Below are 15,174 nucleotides of genomic sequence, written 5' to 3'. Positions count from 1 at the left end.
GAGGATGCTCTGGGGGTGTTCCGCTGTGTGGAAGAGGTCTTGGGGGTGTCCTGTTGGGTGGACGAGGTTCTGGGGTTGTCCCGTTGGGCGACTCTTGAGGGAGAGGATGCTCTGGGGGTGTTCCGCTGTGTGGAAGAGGTCTTGGGGGTATCCTGTTGGGTGGACGAGGTTCTGGGGTTATCCCGTTGGGCAACTCTTGAGGGAGAGGATGCTCTGGGGGTGTTCCGCTGTTTGGAAGAGGTCCTGGGGGTGTCCTGCTGGGTGGATGAGGTTCTGGGGTTGTCCCGTTGGGCAATTCGGGGGGGAGAGGAGGCTCGGGAGGTATCGAGTTGTGTGGAAGCAGAGCGATGGAGAGAGGAAGCCTGGGGGGTGGCACTTCGAGGACCACTCTGTGGTGTCGCGGGAGAGACCGGGGTCAGCGCCGACCGGTGCCGCTCCAAGAAGTACCCACTTTCTCCCCGGAGCTTCGCCCAGTGTTGTCCGGCGCTTCGGTTCCCACCACCAGAGCCTAGAGAGAGAAGAGGTAGGTTCAAGGTAAAGGCAGAGGTCTAGGCAGCTCCCACAGCCTACCTTCCTTTGTCCCCTGGGACAGGTGATTGGGGCACACCCCACACTGTCTCCTTAGAGGACCCACTTTCCCTATCACACAACTCCACCCCTCTGAGCAACAGATTGGGGGAGGGCTTAGATGCCACTCTCAAGCTGAGGTCAGGAATTTGAAATTGAAAACCAGGATGACTCGGTCAAAGTGGGGTGGGCTCTAGAGCCGAAGGTCACATAGTCTGGGGGTTCATGAACAAGTTAGAAAAGAGGCAAACTCGTAAAGAGCAGTTTTGAAAATAGTCTGTGAGGGACTTCCCTGGCCGCCCAGTGGTTAAGACTTCGCCTTCCAATGCAGGGGGTGCGGGTTCAATCCCTGGTCGAGGAGCTAAGACCCCACATGACTTGCGGTCAAAAAACCAGAACATAAAACAGAAGCAATGTTATAACAAATTCAATAAAGACTTTAAAAATAGTCACATTGGGCTTCCCTGGTGGCGCAGTGGTTGGGAGTCCACCTGCCGATGCAGGGGACACGGGTTCGTGCCCTGGTCTGGGAAGATCCCACATGCCGCGGAGCGGCTGGGCCTGTGAGCCATGGCCGCTGAGCCTGCGCGTCTGGAGCCTGTGCTCCGCAACGGGAGAGGCCACAACAATGAGAGGCCAGCGTACCGCAAAAAAAAAAAAATAGTCCACATCAAAAAACCTTTAAAGAAAAGAAAAAGAAAGAAAGAAGCATAAAATAGCCTGTGTGACCCCAGAGAGGGAGAGCTAGATTGAATAGCAGCTACCAACAAATTTTCATTTCTGTTCTACTTCCTGCAACTGGATTCCGAGAAATTCCCCCCTCTCTTCCAGTGAGACTTGTGTGATCGCTCTAAAAAGTTCCTTTTGTGAACCAGCAGCATTGGCCTCACCCGGGGGTTTGCTAAGAAATGCAGAATCTCAGGTGCACCCTGGGTGCACTGCATCAGAATCACATTTTAATAAGATTCCCAGGTGATTTGCATGCACGTTACAGTTTAAGAAGCCCTGATCTAAGGAATTCATGTAACTTCGCTAATCAGTGACCCCCTCACAACTCCCATCCCCATGAAGGGGCCGCCATGATCATGGTGTCACCCTACACCCCCCTCAGTCCCTTGGTCACCAAGCATGTGGTGGCCACCAGCTGTGTGCGTGTCCCTGGGCTGGTACTTCAGGAGAGAAGTAACGGGTATTGTGGCCGTGTCTTGAAGGAGCCACGACTGCATTCATCAAAGTCCGCACTTAAGAGTCTCTCTTCTCTGGGGAGTTGCCTGATGGCCTAGTGGTTGGGATTCTGCACTTTCACTGCCTTGGCCTAGGGCTCAGTCCCTGGTGGGGGAACTGAGATCCCACAAGCCACGCAACGCGGCCAAAAAAAAAAAAAAATGGAAACCCTCTTCTCACACTTTGAAACCTCTGCCTCCTCCAAACTCTCTGAGCTGGTGTCACTGAAGTCTTGAGTTTCCAGCACCCATCGAGGAACTGGAACCACGCACAGAGCAGCACTTAAAATTTGCGCTGTTGGGAATTCCCTGGCGGTCCAGGGGTTGGGACTCGGCACTTTCACTGCCGAGACTGGGATCTAGGATCCCGCAAGCCGGAGATTCGGCCAAAAAAAAATTTGCCTTGTGGTTGCGTGATGGTCTGATGCCCCACGACGTTCCAAATCTGCACGCTCCTCTCATCCACCTCTTCCCACCTCCCCGCTCTCAGCTACCCTCCTTTCTCACCTGGATGGTTGCAATAGCCCCCCAACAATGTGCACTCTGGGCCCAAGGTCATCACCCATCCAGGGAGATCCTTTCCAAAAGCAAATCTAGCTAGATCACCCCTGCTTACAAGGAGAGACGAAAAGCTGTCACAGATGGGAGAAAACTGAAAGACATGGTAACTAAACACAATGTGGGATCCTGGATTGGATCCTGCAACATAAAAGGGGCATTTGTGGAAAAACGGTGAATCCAAAGAAAGTCTGTAGTTTAGTCAGTAGTATTGTTACCAGTGTTAATTTCTTAATTTTGATAATAGGGCTATGGTTATGTAAGATGTCAACACTGGGAAAACCCGGGTAAGCGGTATAATGGAAACTCTCTGTACTATCCTTGCAACTCTTCTAAAAGATTTAAAAAAATGCAGGGCTTCCCTGGTGGCGCAGTGGTTGGGAGTCCGCCTGCCGATGCAGGGGATGCGGGTTTGTGTCCCGGTCTGGGAAGATCCCACATCCGTGGAGCAGCTGGGCCCGTGAGCCACGGCTGCTGAGCCTGCGCGTCTGGAGCCGGTGCTCCGCGTCGGGAGAGGCCACAGCAGTGAGAGGCCCGCGTACCGCCAAAAAAAAAAAAAAAAAAAAGCAAAAACTTCAGGGGCTCCCATCTGCACTTGGAATAAAATCCAGGCATTTCCCATGTCTGGCAAGGCTCTGCCTGCCCCCACCGGCCTCCCAGCGCCCTGTGGGTAGGGGCCTCGCCTTCTTTTTTACTACTGTGTCTACTGGGCTTAGGAAAGTGTCTAGCACACCATAAGTGAGCAATAATATCGTGCCACCACCTTCCAGCTCTGAGTTGCACCTCGTCCTGGAGTCTTCCCACCCTTTGAGCATGTGCACTGGCTGAGATGGCGTTTACCACCACTCCCAGTGGCTCACAGCTGGGTCAGCACCCCCAGCCCCGGTTTCTTCCCTTTCCCACCCAACACAAGCATCCCTTGGAACCTGGCCCACCCAGGATCTGACTTCATTCCTGCAGCCCCCTTAGTGAGCACACAGGGCAGGCTATGCAGAGGTTCTAGGGCACCTGTGTTTTGTCCCTCAGCTAGCCGGGCTCGGCACAGCCTGCCCCATGGAGTGTGTCTGCAAACTGAGAGGTGCCCCGAGAGGGATGTCAAGGCATTCCCAGCATCTTGGACTTGGCTAATTACCCCCAGGCCGTGGCCTCCTGCTGCATTTGGGAACCTGCCGCCAGGCAGACAGTGGTGACTGCCTTTGATCAAGCAGGTCACATAGTGAGGGTCCCCCCACCCCACGGCCCCTGTGTTTAAGAGCAAGAAAGCAGGGATTTAGTACAAAACCCCACCAGCTCTCAGGCCATTCGCACTGGGGAGGTGCTTCTTCCCATACACACTCTCCCCAGGGCCTGATGGGGCAGGGCAGTGGAGGCTGGGGTGCTGACAAGATCTGATGAATGTTTTTAAAGGATGGCTCAGCTGCTGGGGGCAGAATGGACTAAAGGGGCCTGGCAGAAACAGGAGATCTGAAGGCGCTGTGGCAATAACCCCTGGTTTGGTCGGGGAGCAGTGGTAAAGATGGCAAAAAGGAGACATATTTGGGGTGTGTTTTGGAGGTGCTGACCAGAATTGCTGCTGATTGGATGTAAAAGGTGAGGAAAGAGGAATCGGGATAACACGAGATTTGGGACCTGAGCCTCCGGACGGGTGGTGACATAGAACAAACAGATTGGAGGAGGAACAGGTTGGGAGGGAGGGTCAGGTTACTGGTGGCCCCCAACACCGGCCTCCTCTGCACCCCCTTCTCCTACACTCCACATGCTCCTATCACCCCATCTTTCTTCTCTCCTCGAACCTGCCACCTCTGCCCACTCCTTAAGGCTCTGCAATGGCTCTTCCTTCTGTTTCTGAACTTAGATCTCAGCTACAATGTCGCCTCCCCAGAGAGGCCCTCCCTGTCCACGTGACACTTGCTCTCACAGCCTCCTGTCTAATTGTCCAAAAATCAGTTCCCACTCTCTTGGACTTGGAAAAGATGCCATGTCCTCCCCCGTGCAACACATGGGGGCACCTGGCCAGTCTGCCCCATGCTGGGATGCTGAGCGGCCACTTGGTTAAGGTGGTGTCTGCCAGATCTTCCCATCCTAAGGGTGCCTCTTCCCTCTGTAATCGATATGTAATCTGAGGGGCGATACTCTGAGACCGTGTGAATATACTGTTCCCTGACAACCCTTCACCCAGGAATTTAGCATCAGCCGGTGATTCATGCCTAAACCAGTTATCACTACAGTGGCTGCAACAGTCTCTTAAACTGCAGAAGTCTCCTCTGCCTCGCCCTGCTTCAATTCATCCTTCACACCTTGCCCTAGTGAAATTCTTAAGGCACAGGACCAATTACATCGCTCCCATTCGCAAAAACCTCCTGTGGCTCCCTGCTACTTACAAAAGAAAGTCCAGACTCCTTGGCTAGACTCTTGAGGCCCCGCATGGTCTGGCCCAGCTATATACCACCATCTCTGCTAAAGCTGTGCATACCAGGATACTCCCTTTTCACACCTCCATGCCTTTACCCAGCTGTTTCCTCAGCTACAGTGCCACGTCCAAAAGGTGTTCCTCTGAGTCCTTCCTTGGCTGGAATGAAGCTCTTTCTCCCCGGACCCCGGACCTACCCCGACCCTCACCCCCAGCCCTTCTCACAACCCCGCACAGCTGTTTCTGCCCTTCCTCTGTCCTGAGCTGCTGTTTGTCATCTCCCATCTGTTTGCTTTACTAGATGATGAGCTTTTCGGGGCAGGGACCATGCCTGGCTCTTCCTGAATGCCCAAGGTATCTAGCATCAGGTCTTACATGGTTAGTGCTCGTGTGTTTGATGATTGAATGCTACAGGAGCCGTAGGAAGCCAAGGCTGCCTTCTGGGGTTAGGACATGGATGCCCCGCCCCACACCTCTAAATCCTGATGATGCTGAAGACAGAGACCCGGAGGCAACACAGTGCAGTAGTGATGGAGGGCCCAAACTCTGGGGGTCCAGCATCCTGGGTTCACATACCAGCGAGACGCTGACCAGTGTCATGGGCATCTGTGGGCTTGGCCTGACCAGCAGCCTTCTGCCTTTCTCTGGAAACAACACCTCCTTGATTTCCTTTGGGCCATCTCCTCTCTTCCACTCTCAGACCATGAAGTTTGAACAGGGGGTTGATCCCATCCCTGATCTCCAGGTTGGGCACATGACCCATGCTGGGTCCCAGGGAGAACCCTTCCTGGGACTTTAGCTATATCTCTCGGGAAGATTGTGCCCGCTTACTGTGGGAGTTGAAAATTAGGTAGGATACAGCCTGATACCGCTGCTACTCATCCTGCCACCATCAGGGGAGGATCTGAGAATGAAGAGAGAAGAGCAGACACCAGATTTCTGATGCCATTTGCACACCTGGATCCAGCCATGCCCGAAGGCATTCCTCTAGGCTTTTACTCAGCCAGTTTCCATCACTTGCAACCTGAAGATCCTGACCCACCAGTTGCAAGATGATGTATTTAAAGCAGATTGCATGGCACATTGCCTGCTCCATAATTATATGGGGACCGTTACTGTCATTAAGACTCAAGCTGTCAAAGTAAGATGTACCCAGGGGCCCACGCGGCCAGAGAAATGGTTATCTGGTTCCCAGGCCCCTGGCCATCACCACACCTGTGGTCACAGGGACCAACCTGGCCTGGCAGAAGGTACTCACCCTCCTTTCTCTGGCCTGCAGTGTCTCCTCCTACAGGGGACCGGGTGAGGAGAGGAGGAGCCCTTCGGGCACTGTCAGCCCTTGGCCCCTCCTGTGGCTTCCGTGGGATCATCACGGTGAACTTGTCCCCACTGGGGGCCTCCTCTTGCCTCTCAACAGTGTCCCAGTCCTGCCAGGGAAGGGGAGGAGAAAGCCTGTTTGGAGAGCAAGGAGAGAGAGCCCAGGGCCTGCACTCCCAGCATGAGATGGATAGATGGAAGGAAAGGGAATTGACATTGCAAGAGCACCTGCTGTATGCTCAGGACTGTGCTGGGCTCTTGGAAGGTGTGAACTCAGTGAAGGTTCAATCAACCCTGTGCAGTAGGTATGTCCCTTGGTGCTAAGAACTTGCCCAAAGTCACACAGCTGGGAAATGGTTTATATGGGAGGGGACTTGAACCCAGGGTAGTCAGACTCCGTGTGGTAGGAGGGCCTTCAAATAGCGGTCCCTGCCCCAGAGATACCCCCAGGATCCAGAGAGAAGTAGGTAAGTTCAAAGTCTAGCCCCAGGGGCTTTCCTGGTGGCGCGGTGGTTAAGAATCCTCCTGCCAATGCAAGGGACACGGGTTCGAGCCCTGGTCCGGGAAGATCCCACATGCCGCGGAGCAACTAAGCCCGTGCACCACAACTACTGAGCCCGCATGCCACAACTACTGAAGCCCACGCGCCTAGAGCCCGTGCTCCACAACAAGAGAAGCCACAGCAATGAGAAGCCCACACACCACATTGAAGAGTAGCCCCCGTTCAACAAAACTAGAGAAAGCCCGCGCACAGCAACAAAGACCCAATGCAGCCAAAAATAAATAAATAAATAAATTTATAATAACAAAAAAACCCCTAAAGTCTAGCCCCACCACTTCCCAGATGTGTGGCCTCAAGTAAGTCACTTCCCTTCTTTGAGCCTCAGATTTCTGTCCCCAAAACAGGGACATAAAACTCTCCACCTCAGAGTGGAGCCTTCCTGAGACAATGCCTCTAGGGCTGGATCGTTTTATTCTGAATCTTATCACTTTCCCCTGGGGTCTCCTGGATAGCCTGCCTCTTCTGTCCCGGGACAACACTTTGAGGGTCGCATGTCCCAAGAAGTTCCCCTGAGTCTCCTCTTCTCCTGGCTAAATAGCCCCCCGCCCTTGCCAGGCCCTACAGCCTGCTCCCTTTCCTCTGACCCTCGGATATCTATGCCAGGGCTGGCCATGGGGCTTAGCAGTGTGTGACCAGGGCAGGGCCTAGGTCCAGTCCCACTCCTGATCTGGATACCACACCCAACATCCTGGCCCTCCGTGAACTGAGAGTTTTTGGCAGCTGGAGCCCGTTGATGATGCACGAGCTCCCTGTCAACTGAAACACCTGCCTCCATCTTTTCAGAGCCAGACCCTCAGCCCCCTGGGCTGGCCCTGCAGAGCCCCCAGTCCCTCCCAGGTGCAGGGTCTGGGGCAGCCCAACATGCTGGCTAAGGCTCCAGAGGACCTCGGCTCCGTTCCCTGTTGTGAGAGGCTCAGCCCCGTCTGGGGGTTTGCGTGGGACCCCAGGGCTGGCCCAGGGGCAGACACCTGCTCTTGCCCTGGCCTCCCGCCCCCCTCTCACCACGGAAGACGAGTCGCTGGTATCATCAGGGGCTTCGCAGTCAGGGCTGGAGCTGGTGCCAGAGTCAGGGCTCTCGTTGAAGTTGCCGCAGAGGGAGGAGGCCAGGCCCTCCAGGTAGGGTGCTGCCTCGGGTTCCTGGCTCCTGGGGGTGGCTGTGAGGCCCTCTGCAGGGAGCCCTGTTGATGGGCCCCTGGGAGAGGAGACAGACCCATGACTTTTTCCCTCAAAGTGATGGGAATTAAGGAGTAACACCCCACCACCACCCAGGTGCACACACACCTCACTTTTGAGTGGAGGAGGGAGCTAACACCGAGGGCTGCCTGTGTTCTGCCCTTCACGTGGGCTGCCTCGTTTAGCTCCAACAGCCTCCCTTCGAAGTGAGTGTAAAGATTCCCATTTTACAGATGAAGAAACTGAGGCTCAGAGAGGTCAAGGGACTGGCCAAGGTCACAGAGCTAGGAAAAGGCAGAGATGCACTGTGAACCAGGGCTGTGGCCTCAACCCCCACCATGTTACTGGAGCAGGAGAGAGGACCCCAAGCTCTGTAAGACTAAGACAGAATCATGCTGGGCTAATAGGGGGCTTTGAGAGGGAGCAGGGCTCCAGGGGCAGTGACAGGGCCACCGGTCTGGATGCCAAGGGAGGGAGCTGTAGAGAAAGCCCTGCTTTAAAGAAGCCAGTAGGTTAGAGCTGGCAGTATCCCCAAAAAGTGACCCACAATGGACACCAAGGGGGGAAAGTGGTGGGGAGGTGTGATGAACTGGGAGATTGGGATTGACGTATATACACTAATATGTATAAAATGGATAACTAATAAGAACCTGCTGTATAAAAAATAAATAAAATTCTAAAATTAAAAAAAAAAAAGAGTGACCCACAAATTGGCCTATGAGACAGAAATGAGTGATGACCCTTAAAAGAGGTCTGTGGTCAAATAAGTTTGAGACATATTACACTCTTCTCCTACCTTCCCCACCCAAAAGCACAGTGCCTGCTAGCAAACTAAAAGCTCTGACAAGTCCTGCAAAAAACAATATTCCAATTTGTTTATACCAGACTTTCTGAAACATATTTGATGGCAGAGCTGTTTTTTGTTTTTTGTAAAATAATGCCTACCTATGAGGAACACATGTTCGCAAAACAATGCTGATTTGATTCAATCCCTCTTCTTTTTTAAACAGGGAAACTGAGGTATAAAAAGAGGGAATAACTTGCCCAAGGTCCCACAGCCCATCAGGAAAGGAGCTGAAGCTGGAACCCAGGTCTCTAGATCCTCAGCCATGTCCTCCCAAGGCACCATGGCCCCAAAGAGGGACTTCGGTCCAACTCAGGCCCCGGGGTGGAGGGAATTCCAGAGCCTAGGGGCAGTGCATGGTCAGGTAGGTGGGTGATAAAAAGCGCCCCTGGGTGCTGAGACTGTTTAATCTTTTAAAGCAGTGCAAAGGGAACCAGGAAATGTGAGTGGGCTGTGGGCCATGCCCACTGCAGGGTGGGTGCACGCTGCTCCATCCCCTGAGCTAGGGCCCATGGAACATGCCCACTGCTGCCTGTACCCAGGCCGAGTGGACTGACCATGTGACCCACGACAGCAGCCATCACAGACGGAGGCTGCCATCATGAAGGGGTGTGGGGTGGGATGGGTGAGGGCATCCAACCCCGGGAACCCCTCCTCAGGCCCCAGGGTTCTACCCACCTTTCAGGCCCTGGCCCAAGGCCCGAACCCACCACAGACTGGCAGTTGGAGGTCGAGGCACCGAGCGGGTCCTCAGGGGCGGCTGGGCGGCGTGGCAGGTCGCAGTAGGGCGCCTCAGCACTTGGAGGGCTCCCGGGCTCCTGAGATAGAGTCGGAGAGGAGGCAGCTCGTCGCCCACGTGGGGGCTCCCCTCCCCCTGTGCAGCCCCTCCCCCCACCAGGCGGTGTGGAAGAGTCTCCCGACAGCTCCTCCTGGGATCTCCACTTCTCAGGGAGAGCTGTCCATCAGACTGGAAGTGCTCCTTGGGACCCAAGCTGGGGGCTGGCAGAGGTACAGGTTATGTGCATGCGCACATGTCTACAGGTATGTGTTCGTATAAATTCCTGCGTGTGTGCAAGTATGCGCATGTGCACGCATGTGTATGCATGTCTGGTGGGTACACTGATGTGTCTGTTTGCATAAGTGCATGTACGTTTATTTATATGTGTTTATAAACACACGCATTAGCATACCCACCTGACTTGTGTACACAAGCAAGCACGTGTGTGTCGGCACATAGGTGTGAGTCTGTGCCTGAGGATGTGAAGTGCACTAAAGGATCCAAAAGGGTCTTCTGTTGCCAGAACTCAAGGATGAGGAGGGAGAGGGAGGATTAAGCTAGTCCGGAGGATGAAGGAAAATGTCTGAGGCAGGAAGAGGTAGTCTGAGGGAGGAGGAGATGGGAAGGAAGACCTTGGAGAAAAGGAGAGATGTGCGCTCCTAGAGGAGGGCCAGGGGGCTCCAGGGCTGGAAGGTCAAGGCTCCAGGGGTTGGGGTCAGGGCCCCCGAGCTGGCTGAGGGTTTCTCTCTCCCTCCTGCCCTGAGCAGGGCCACACCTGCAAAGGCTGGTGCTGGGCTCACCCGGGGGAACGGCTGCTCGCCTCCGGGAAGGCCCCCCCATTCCTCCCCACCTCCCAGGGTGGCAGGGCCCTCCCCCCGGTGAGGGGGACAGCGGCCACGGCACCCTGCACCCCGCCTCCTCTCGGATTACCTGGGCGGCGGGCTCCGGCAGTGGCGGCTGGCGGCTGTCAGCACCCTCGTACCCGGGGGGCTCCAACTCAGGCCCCCACGCTGCTGCCCTCCCAGGCCCCGACTCTGGGCCGAGGTGGCGGCAGCCGAGGCAGTGGAAACCTTAGAGGGGCCGGCTGCGGGAGCAGGGGCCCCTCATTACTGTTTCATAAGCCGGGGCCCAGCCAAGAACAATGCAGGACATGAAACCGCAGGAACCCGATCCTCGAGGCTCACCTGAGAGCGGGGCCGGGAGGGGGCCTGGGCCCGGGCTCCCTGGGGACCTTGGAGCCCAGAACCGGGGCGGAGGCCACAGCCTGGCCGCAGCCCTGGGGTGGGCACAGAGTCTCCGGGTTCCAAGAAGGCCGCCACTCTGGGACCTGGGCAGTGCCAAGGAGTGGGGCTGGGGTGTCTGCCGCACCATCCAAGCCAGAGAAGGAAGGCCCTTCTGGATTCAGTTTCGCCCCCTGCCCGGGAGCCAGATTCTGATCAGCGCTCCATAGCGGGAGGTGTCAGATCTGCAGCCCGGCCTGGCGCCTTGGCTACCCTGGGGACCTTGCCGCGTGAATAAGGAGGGAGCGGCACTCTGGGCATCATCGAGGGGTCCCAGCCCAGCTGGGCCCGGCAGGAGCCCCAGCCTGTCGTGGTACCTCCTCCCTGCCTTCACCTCCAGCCCCCGTCACTACCCACCATCCACACGAGTAGGCCCAGCAACTAATCCCCAGCTCTGATTTCCTGTCTGGCGGGTCAGCACGGGCTCTGGCCTCAGACAGTCATCAGGCCCAATCCTGGCGCCTCCACTTCCCAGCTGGGTGACCTCAGCCCAGTGACTTCCCTCTCTGAGCCTGGTTTCCTCATCTACAAAACGGAGGTGATTAACGGACCCACTCCCTAGGGGTGTTATGAGAATTCACTGAGTTACTATGAGTAAAAGGGCTTAGAGCGCCACCAGGTCTGTACATCTTAAATATAATAAATAATGTAAAAACATTCAATAGAATTTTATTAGTGTTAAGTCAATAAAATGTTAAAGATACTTAAGAACAGATGCATTGAAAAGGAATGTGTGGGGCCTGGCATACAGCAAGACCCTCCCCCCTCCATCCAGAACCTGGCCATGACCTGGTCTAGGCTGTGTGATTTCCAGGGATAAGCTCTCCTCACACCTCCCAGCCTGGGAGACTCAGCTGAGAGCAGAGCAGAAATGCATCCAGAGCCCAGGATCATGGGGAGCTGGAGCAAGCTTCTGGGAAAGGTTTGCTCTGTGACCTGGGGCCCTTTCTGCATTTTCTTTCTTTCTTTCTTTCTTTTTCAAATAAATTTATTTATTTATTTATTTTTGGCTGCATTGGGTCTTCGTTGCTGCGTGCGGGCTTTCTCTAGTTTCGGTGAGCAGGGGCTATTCTTCAATGCGGTGAGCAGGCTTCTCATTGCGGTGGCTTCTCTTGTGGAGCACGGGCTCTAGGCGCGCAGGCTTCACTAGTTGTGGCACATGGGCTCAGTAGTTGTGGCTCACGGGCTTAGTTGCTCCACGGCATGTGGGATCTTCCCGGACCAGGGCTCGAACCCATGTCCCCTGCATTGGCAGGCAGATTCTTAACCACTGCGCCACCAGGGAAGTCCCTGCATTTTCTAACATAGGTGAAGATGTCAGAACTGGCTCTAGCCCCAGGTGATACCTTTATCAGGCCCCTCAGGGATGAGTGTGTGCTGGAGTGTAATTAAGGATCTGGCTGGGGGATGCTTTTTTAACACACAGATTTTGGGACTCTACATGTTTGAAACTGTTCATCCATGAGCAGGACTTTCATCAGCGCCAGATCCTGATGACCTGAAAGCCTCTATCTCCTGCAGAGGTCTGGCTCCTGAGCTCCTCATATTAAGTAAACTCCTCTCATCTCCAGTGTGTCCCCCAGGCACCTCCCACTCACCACCCCAAACAACTCCAAACGGGCCTCCCATTCCAAGAACTCTGCCTCAGAAAATAACACAGCAGTCAGCCACGTTCCAGCCTCTCCACGTTACTCATTTACCAAATCCTTTAGATTCTCCTATTCAGTTAGCTCTGAAATGTGTCCATTTGTCTCCATCTCAAAATCTCCAGCATCAGGGACTTCCCTGGTACTCCAGTGGTTAAGACTCCATGCTCCCAATGCAGGGGACCTGGGTTCAATCCCTGGCTGGGGAACTAAAATCCCACATACCGCAGCTAAGCCCTCGCGCCACAACTAGAGAAGCCCGCGTGCCGCAATGAAGACCCAGTGCAGCCAAAATAAAATTAGTTAATTAAAAAAAAAGTCTCTGTCACCTCTGATATGAGTAATTGGTCACCTTGTTCACTCTCACTCCCTGTTGTCCATTCTCTGTCCTGCGGTCAGAGTGACTTTTGAAAATGCAAACCTGATCACATCACTCCCCTGTTTAAAATCTTTAGTGGCTCCCCATGCCTCTCAGGAAAAAGTCCAAGGTTCTCAGCATGTCCACAAGTCCCCACAGGCCGGTGAGACCCAGCCCCCACCCCATTCTCCATCCTTGGCTTCTCTCCACCCTCCAGTGTGCCTCCTCCTTTCTGCCTCAGGGGCTTTGCACTTATTGTTCCCTTCCACTCCTCTTACCCCAGCTTCACTGGCGATGCCCTCATAGCCCTTACCAAGCAGTTAAAGTATCATTTCCTTCGAGAAACATTCCCCGAATGCCCTATCATTTACCCTCATGCCACTTGCTGTTCCTTTACATTTATCACAACCATGATTAAAAAATTATTTGCATGATTACTTTCTTAGTCTCCATTTCTCTTGCTAGACTACAAGCCCATGAACCAGGAACTGTGTCTGTTCTATTTGTCACTGTTTCCCCAATATCTAGCATAATGCCTGGCACATTTTAAGCACCGATTCAATATATGTGAACACATGAGCTGGCCCAGGGTCTCAACTGGGAAGTGGTGGGACTGAGACTAGAACTCAGACCTGTCTGAATCCAAGCTTCTCCTCCTGTTCCAGGCTTGCCATCTCCCCACCCATCGGGAGAAGGTCATTTGCATGGGAGATGGACTCAAAGGGATTTCAGGCAACTGCTCCCTGAACTTGGGGGTGAGGGTAGGGGAGCTGTTTTTGGAGGTATCAGGACAGGTAGAAAAGAATCTCCCAGGTTGACTTTTCTGGTCGGGAAGGAGGAAGAAAGGAAACGAATGTGTATCGAATTAGCCACATGTGACTTGGGCTAAGCAGGGCCAGATGCCCTGGGTGAGAAGACTTGTTGCCCCACTTTACCCATTAGGAGAGTGAAACCAGAGCAGTCAATGACCCAAGGTCACACAGTGGGTAAATGGCAAACCTAGGACTGGAACTCTGGTCTGCTTGGCTCCAAAGCTGAACAGCAACTCCCTTATATTGGCCACCTCTTAGAGGCTAATGCCTGCATGGAGATGGCGGCCAGGCTCAAGGGGAGCCTCAAGTCTCACTGAGAATGACACAGAGCCATGAGGGGGTCAAGGCTGCAGCGCCCTTGGAGATTCACAGTCCCGTGCTTCTCATAGCTCTGGGTTTACTTGGACCAGGGCTTAGCCTGAAACCTCATCCATCACAAAGTGAGAAAATGCCTCCCCTTTTACTCCTTCAGTACCTTCAAGGAGAAAGTCTCCAGTGGATGTGTGTATCTTTAATGGCTAACACCTACCAATCTCCCTTTTTAACAGAGAGACAGCAGGGCTCAGGCTCAGAACCTTTAGCTGACAACACTCTCTAGTTAGAATTTAGTGACATTTCTGGGTTGTTTTTTTTTCCCTCTTTTATTCTTTCCTTTGAACCTTCTATATAAAGGATATGATTCTAGTTTTCTATTTGTGGTGGTGATGTAAAGTTTTGTTTTAATATAAGTGAAAAAATGCGTATTGATTTAATGGACAGTACGGTAAGTAATAGGTTATATGAGGCTTGGCAAAAAAATCATAAGAGCAGGAGGAGAATAACTGGCATTTGGGAAGCATTAACATGGTCCCACCACCTCATTGTACAGACTGGGAAAACTGAGGCTCTGACCACAAGGAAGGTCAGTGTCTGAGTTCAGCTGCAAGTTAGTGGCCCAGCCAGGCACCCCCATCACAGACTCCCCTGTCCCAAACCACCACTCAGGAAAGCCTGCCTACCTGATGCCTTGCTCTGTGGGCCTCCTCAGGGTGAAAGCAGTTTTGACAGCATCTCTGGGCAAGCACATTAGCTTCAAAGTGGTCACAGGGGGCATTCCCAGCCAACCCCTCCATATCAGTTGAATCAGGCCAGCGCAGCTCCTGCAATCCGATGGTGGGGCCTGGGAAGAATTAGGGGTCGGGGGGAGGCAAAGACCAGCTGACTGGCTGGCAGCCCACCCAGACTCCAGCCCCAGCTTGCCCCCAGACCGCCAAGGACCAAGGAAATGAGGTTATCCATCAACTCTTTCACCTGTTCACTTATTCACTCAACAAACACTCATTAAGCACCTCCTAAGCACCAGGCACTCTGCCAAACATTTGACATGTGATTTCTAGTCATTACTGCAGTGTTGCTCAAAGTGTATTTTGAGGACCCTGCATTAGACTCAGCTGAGCTGCTCATAAAATGCATATCCCCAGTTCCTTCCCTGATCCACCCAGCCAGAATCTCAGGAGGTGAGGCACTTATACAAGGCATTTATACAATGCATTTTATACATGTCTCCTAGGCGATTCCAATGCACCCCAAAGTTTGAGTACCCTTGCCTTACAGTTATCCTGCACTGTAGATAAAATTAATGATAATTTCAGATGAGGCAACTAAGT

General features: G+C 53.7%; 1 protein-coding gene across 3 annotated transcripts in view; it reads right to left on the bottom strand.

Annotated features, from left to right (window-relative positions):
* The window catches only part of TRIOBP (TRIO and F-actin binding protein), a 55,980-nt gene extending 41,330 nt beyond the window's left edge, over positions 1-14,650 (bottom strand). Inside the window, exons 1-5 of one of the 3 annotated variants that reach the window (XM_029204817.1) lie at positions 14,527-14,650; positions 9,333-9,472; positions 7,640-7,829; positions 6,017-6,185; positions 1-508 (exon numbers count right to left, since the gene is read on the bottom strand). The exon at positions 1-508 is cut by the window's left edge and continues 1,671 nt beyond it. In XM_029204817.1, the coding sequence (XP_029060650.1) occupies positions 1-508; positions 6,017-6,185; positions 7,640-7,829; positions 9,333-9,472; positions 14,527-14,640 (1,121 nt within the window). In that variant the 5' untranslated portion in view covers positions 14,641-14,650. Of the gene's footprint in view, positions 509-6,016; positions 6,186-7,639; positions 7,877-9,332; positions 9,473-14,526 lie in introns of those variants that run through there. The other 2 variants (XM_029204813.1, XM_029204814.1) reach the window with 2 other exon arrangements.
* Between the last annotated feature and the right edge of the window lie 524 nt (positions 14,651-15,174).

Source organism: Monodon monoceros, unplaced genomic scaffold, assembly GCF_005190385.1.
Source record: "Monodon monoceros isolate NGI ecotype Baffin Bay Population unplaced genomic scaffold, NGI_Narwhal_1 Super_Scaffold_6, whole genome shotgun sequence".
Taxonomy (NCBI): domain Eukaryota; kingdom Metazoa; phylum Chordata; class Mammalia; order Artiodactyla; family Monodontidae; genus Monodon; species Monodon monoceros.
Note: the sequence above shows the minus strand (reverse complement) of the source record. Positions and strands in the feature narration are given on the sequence as shown.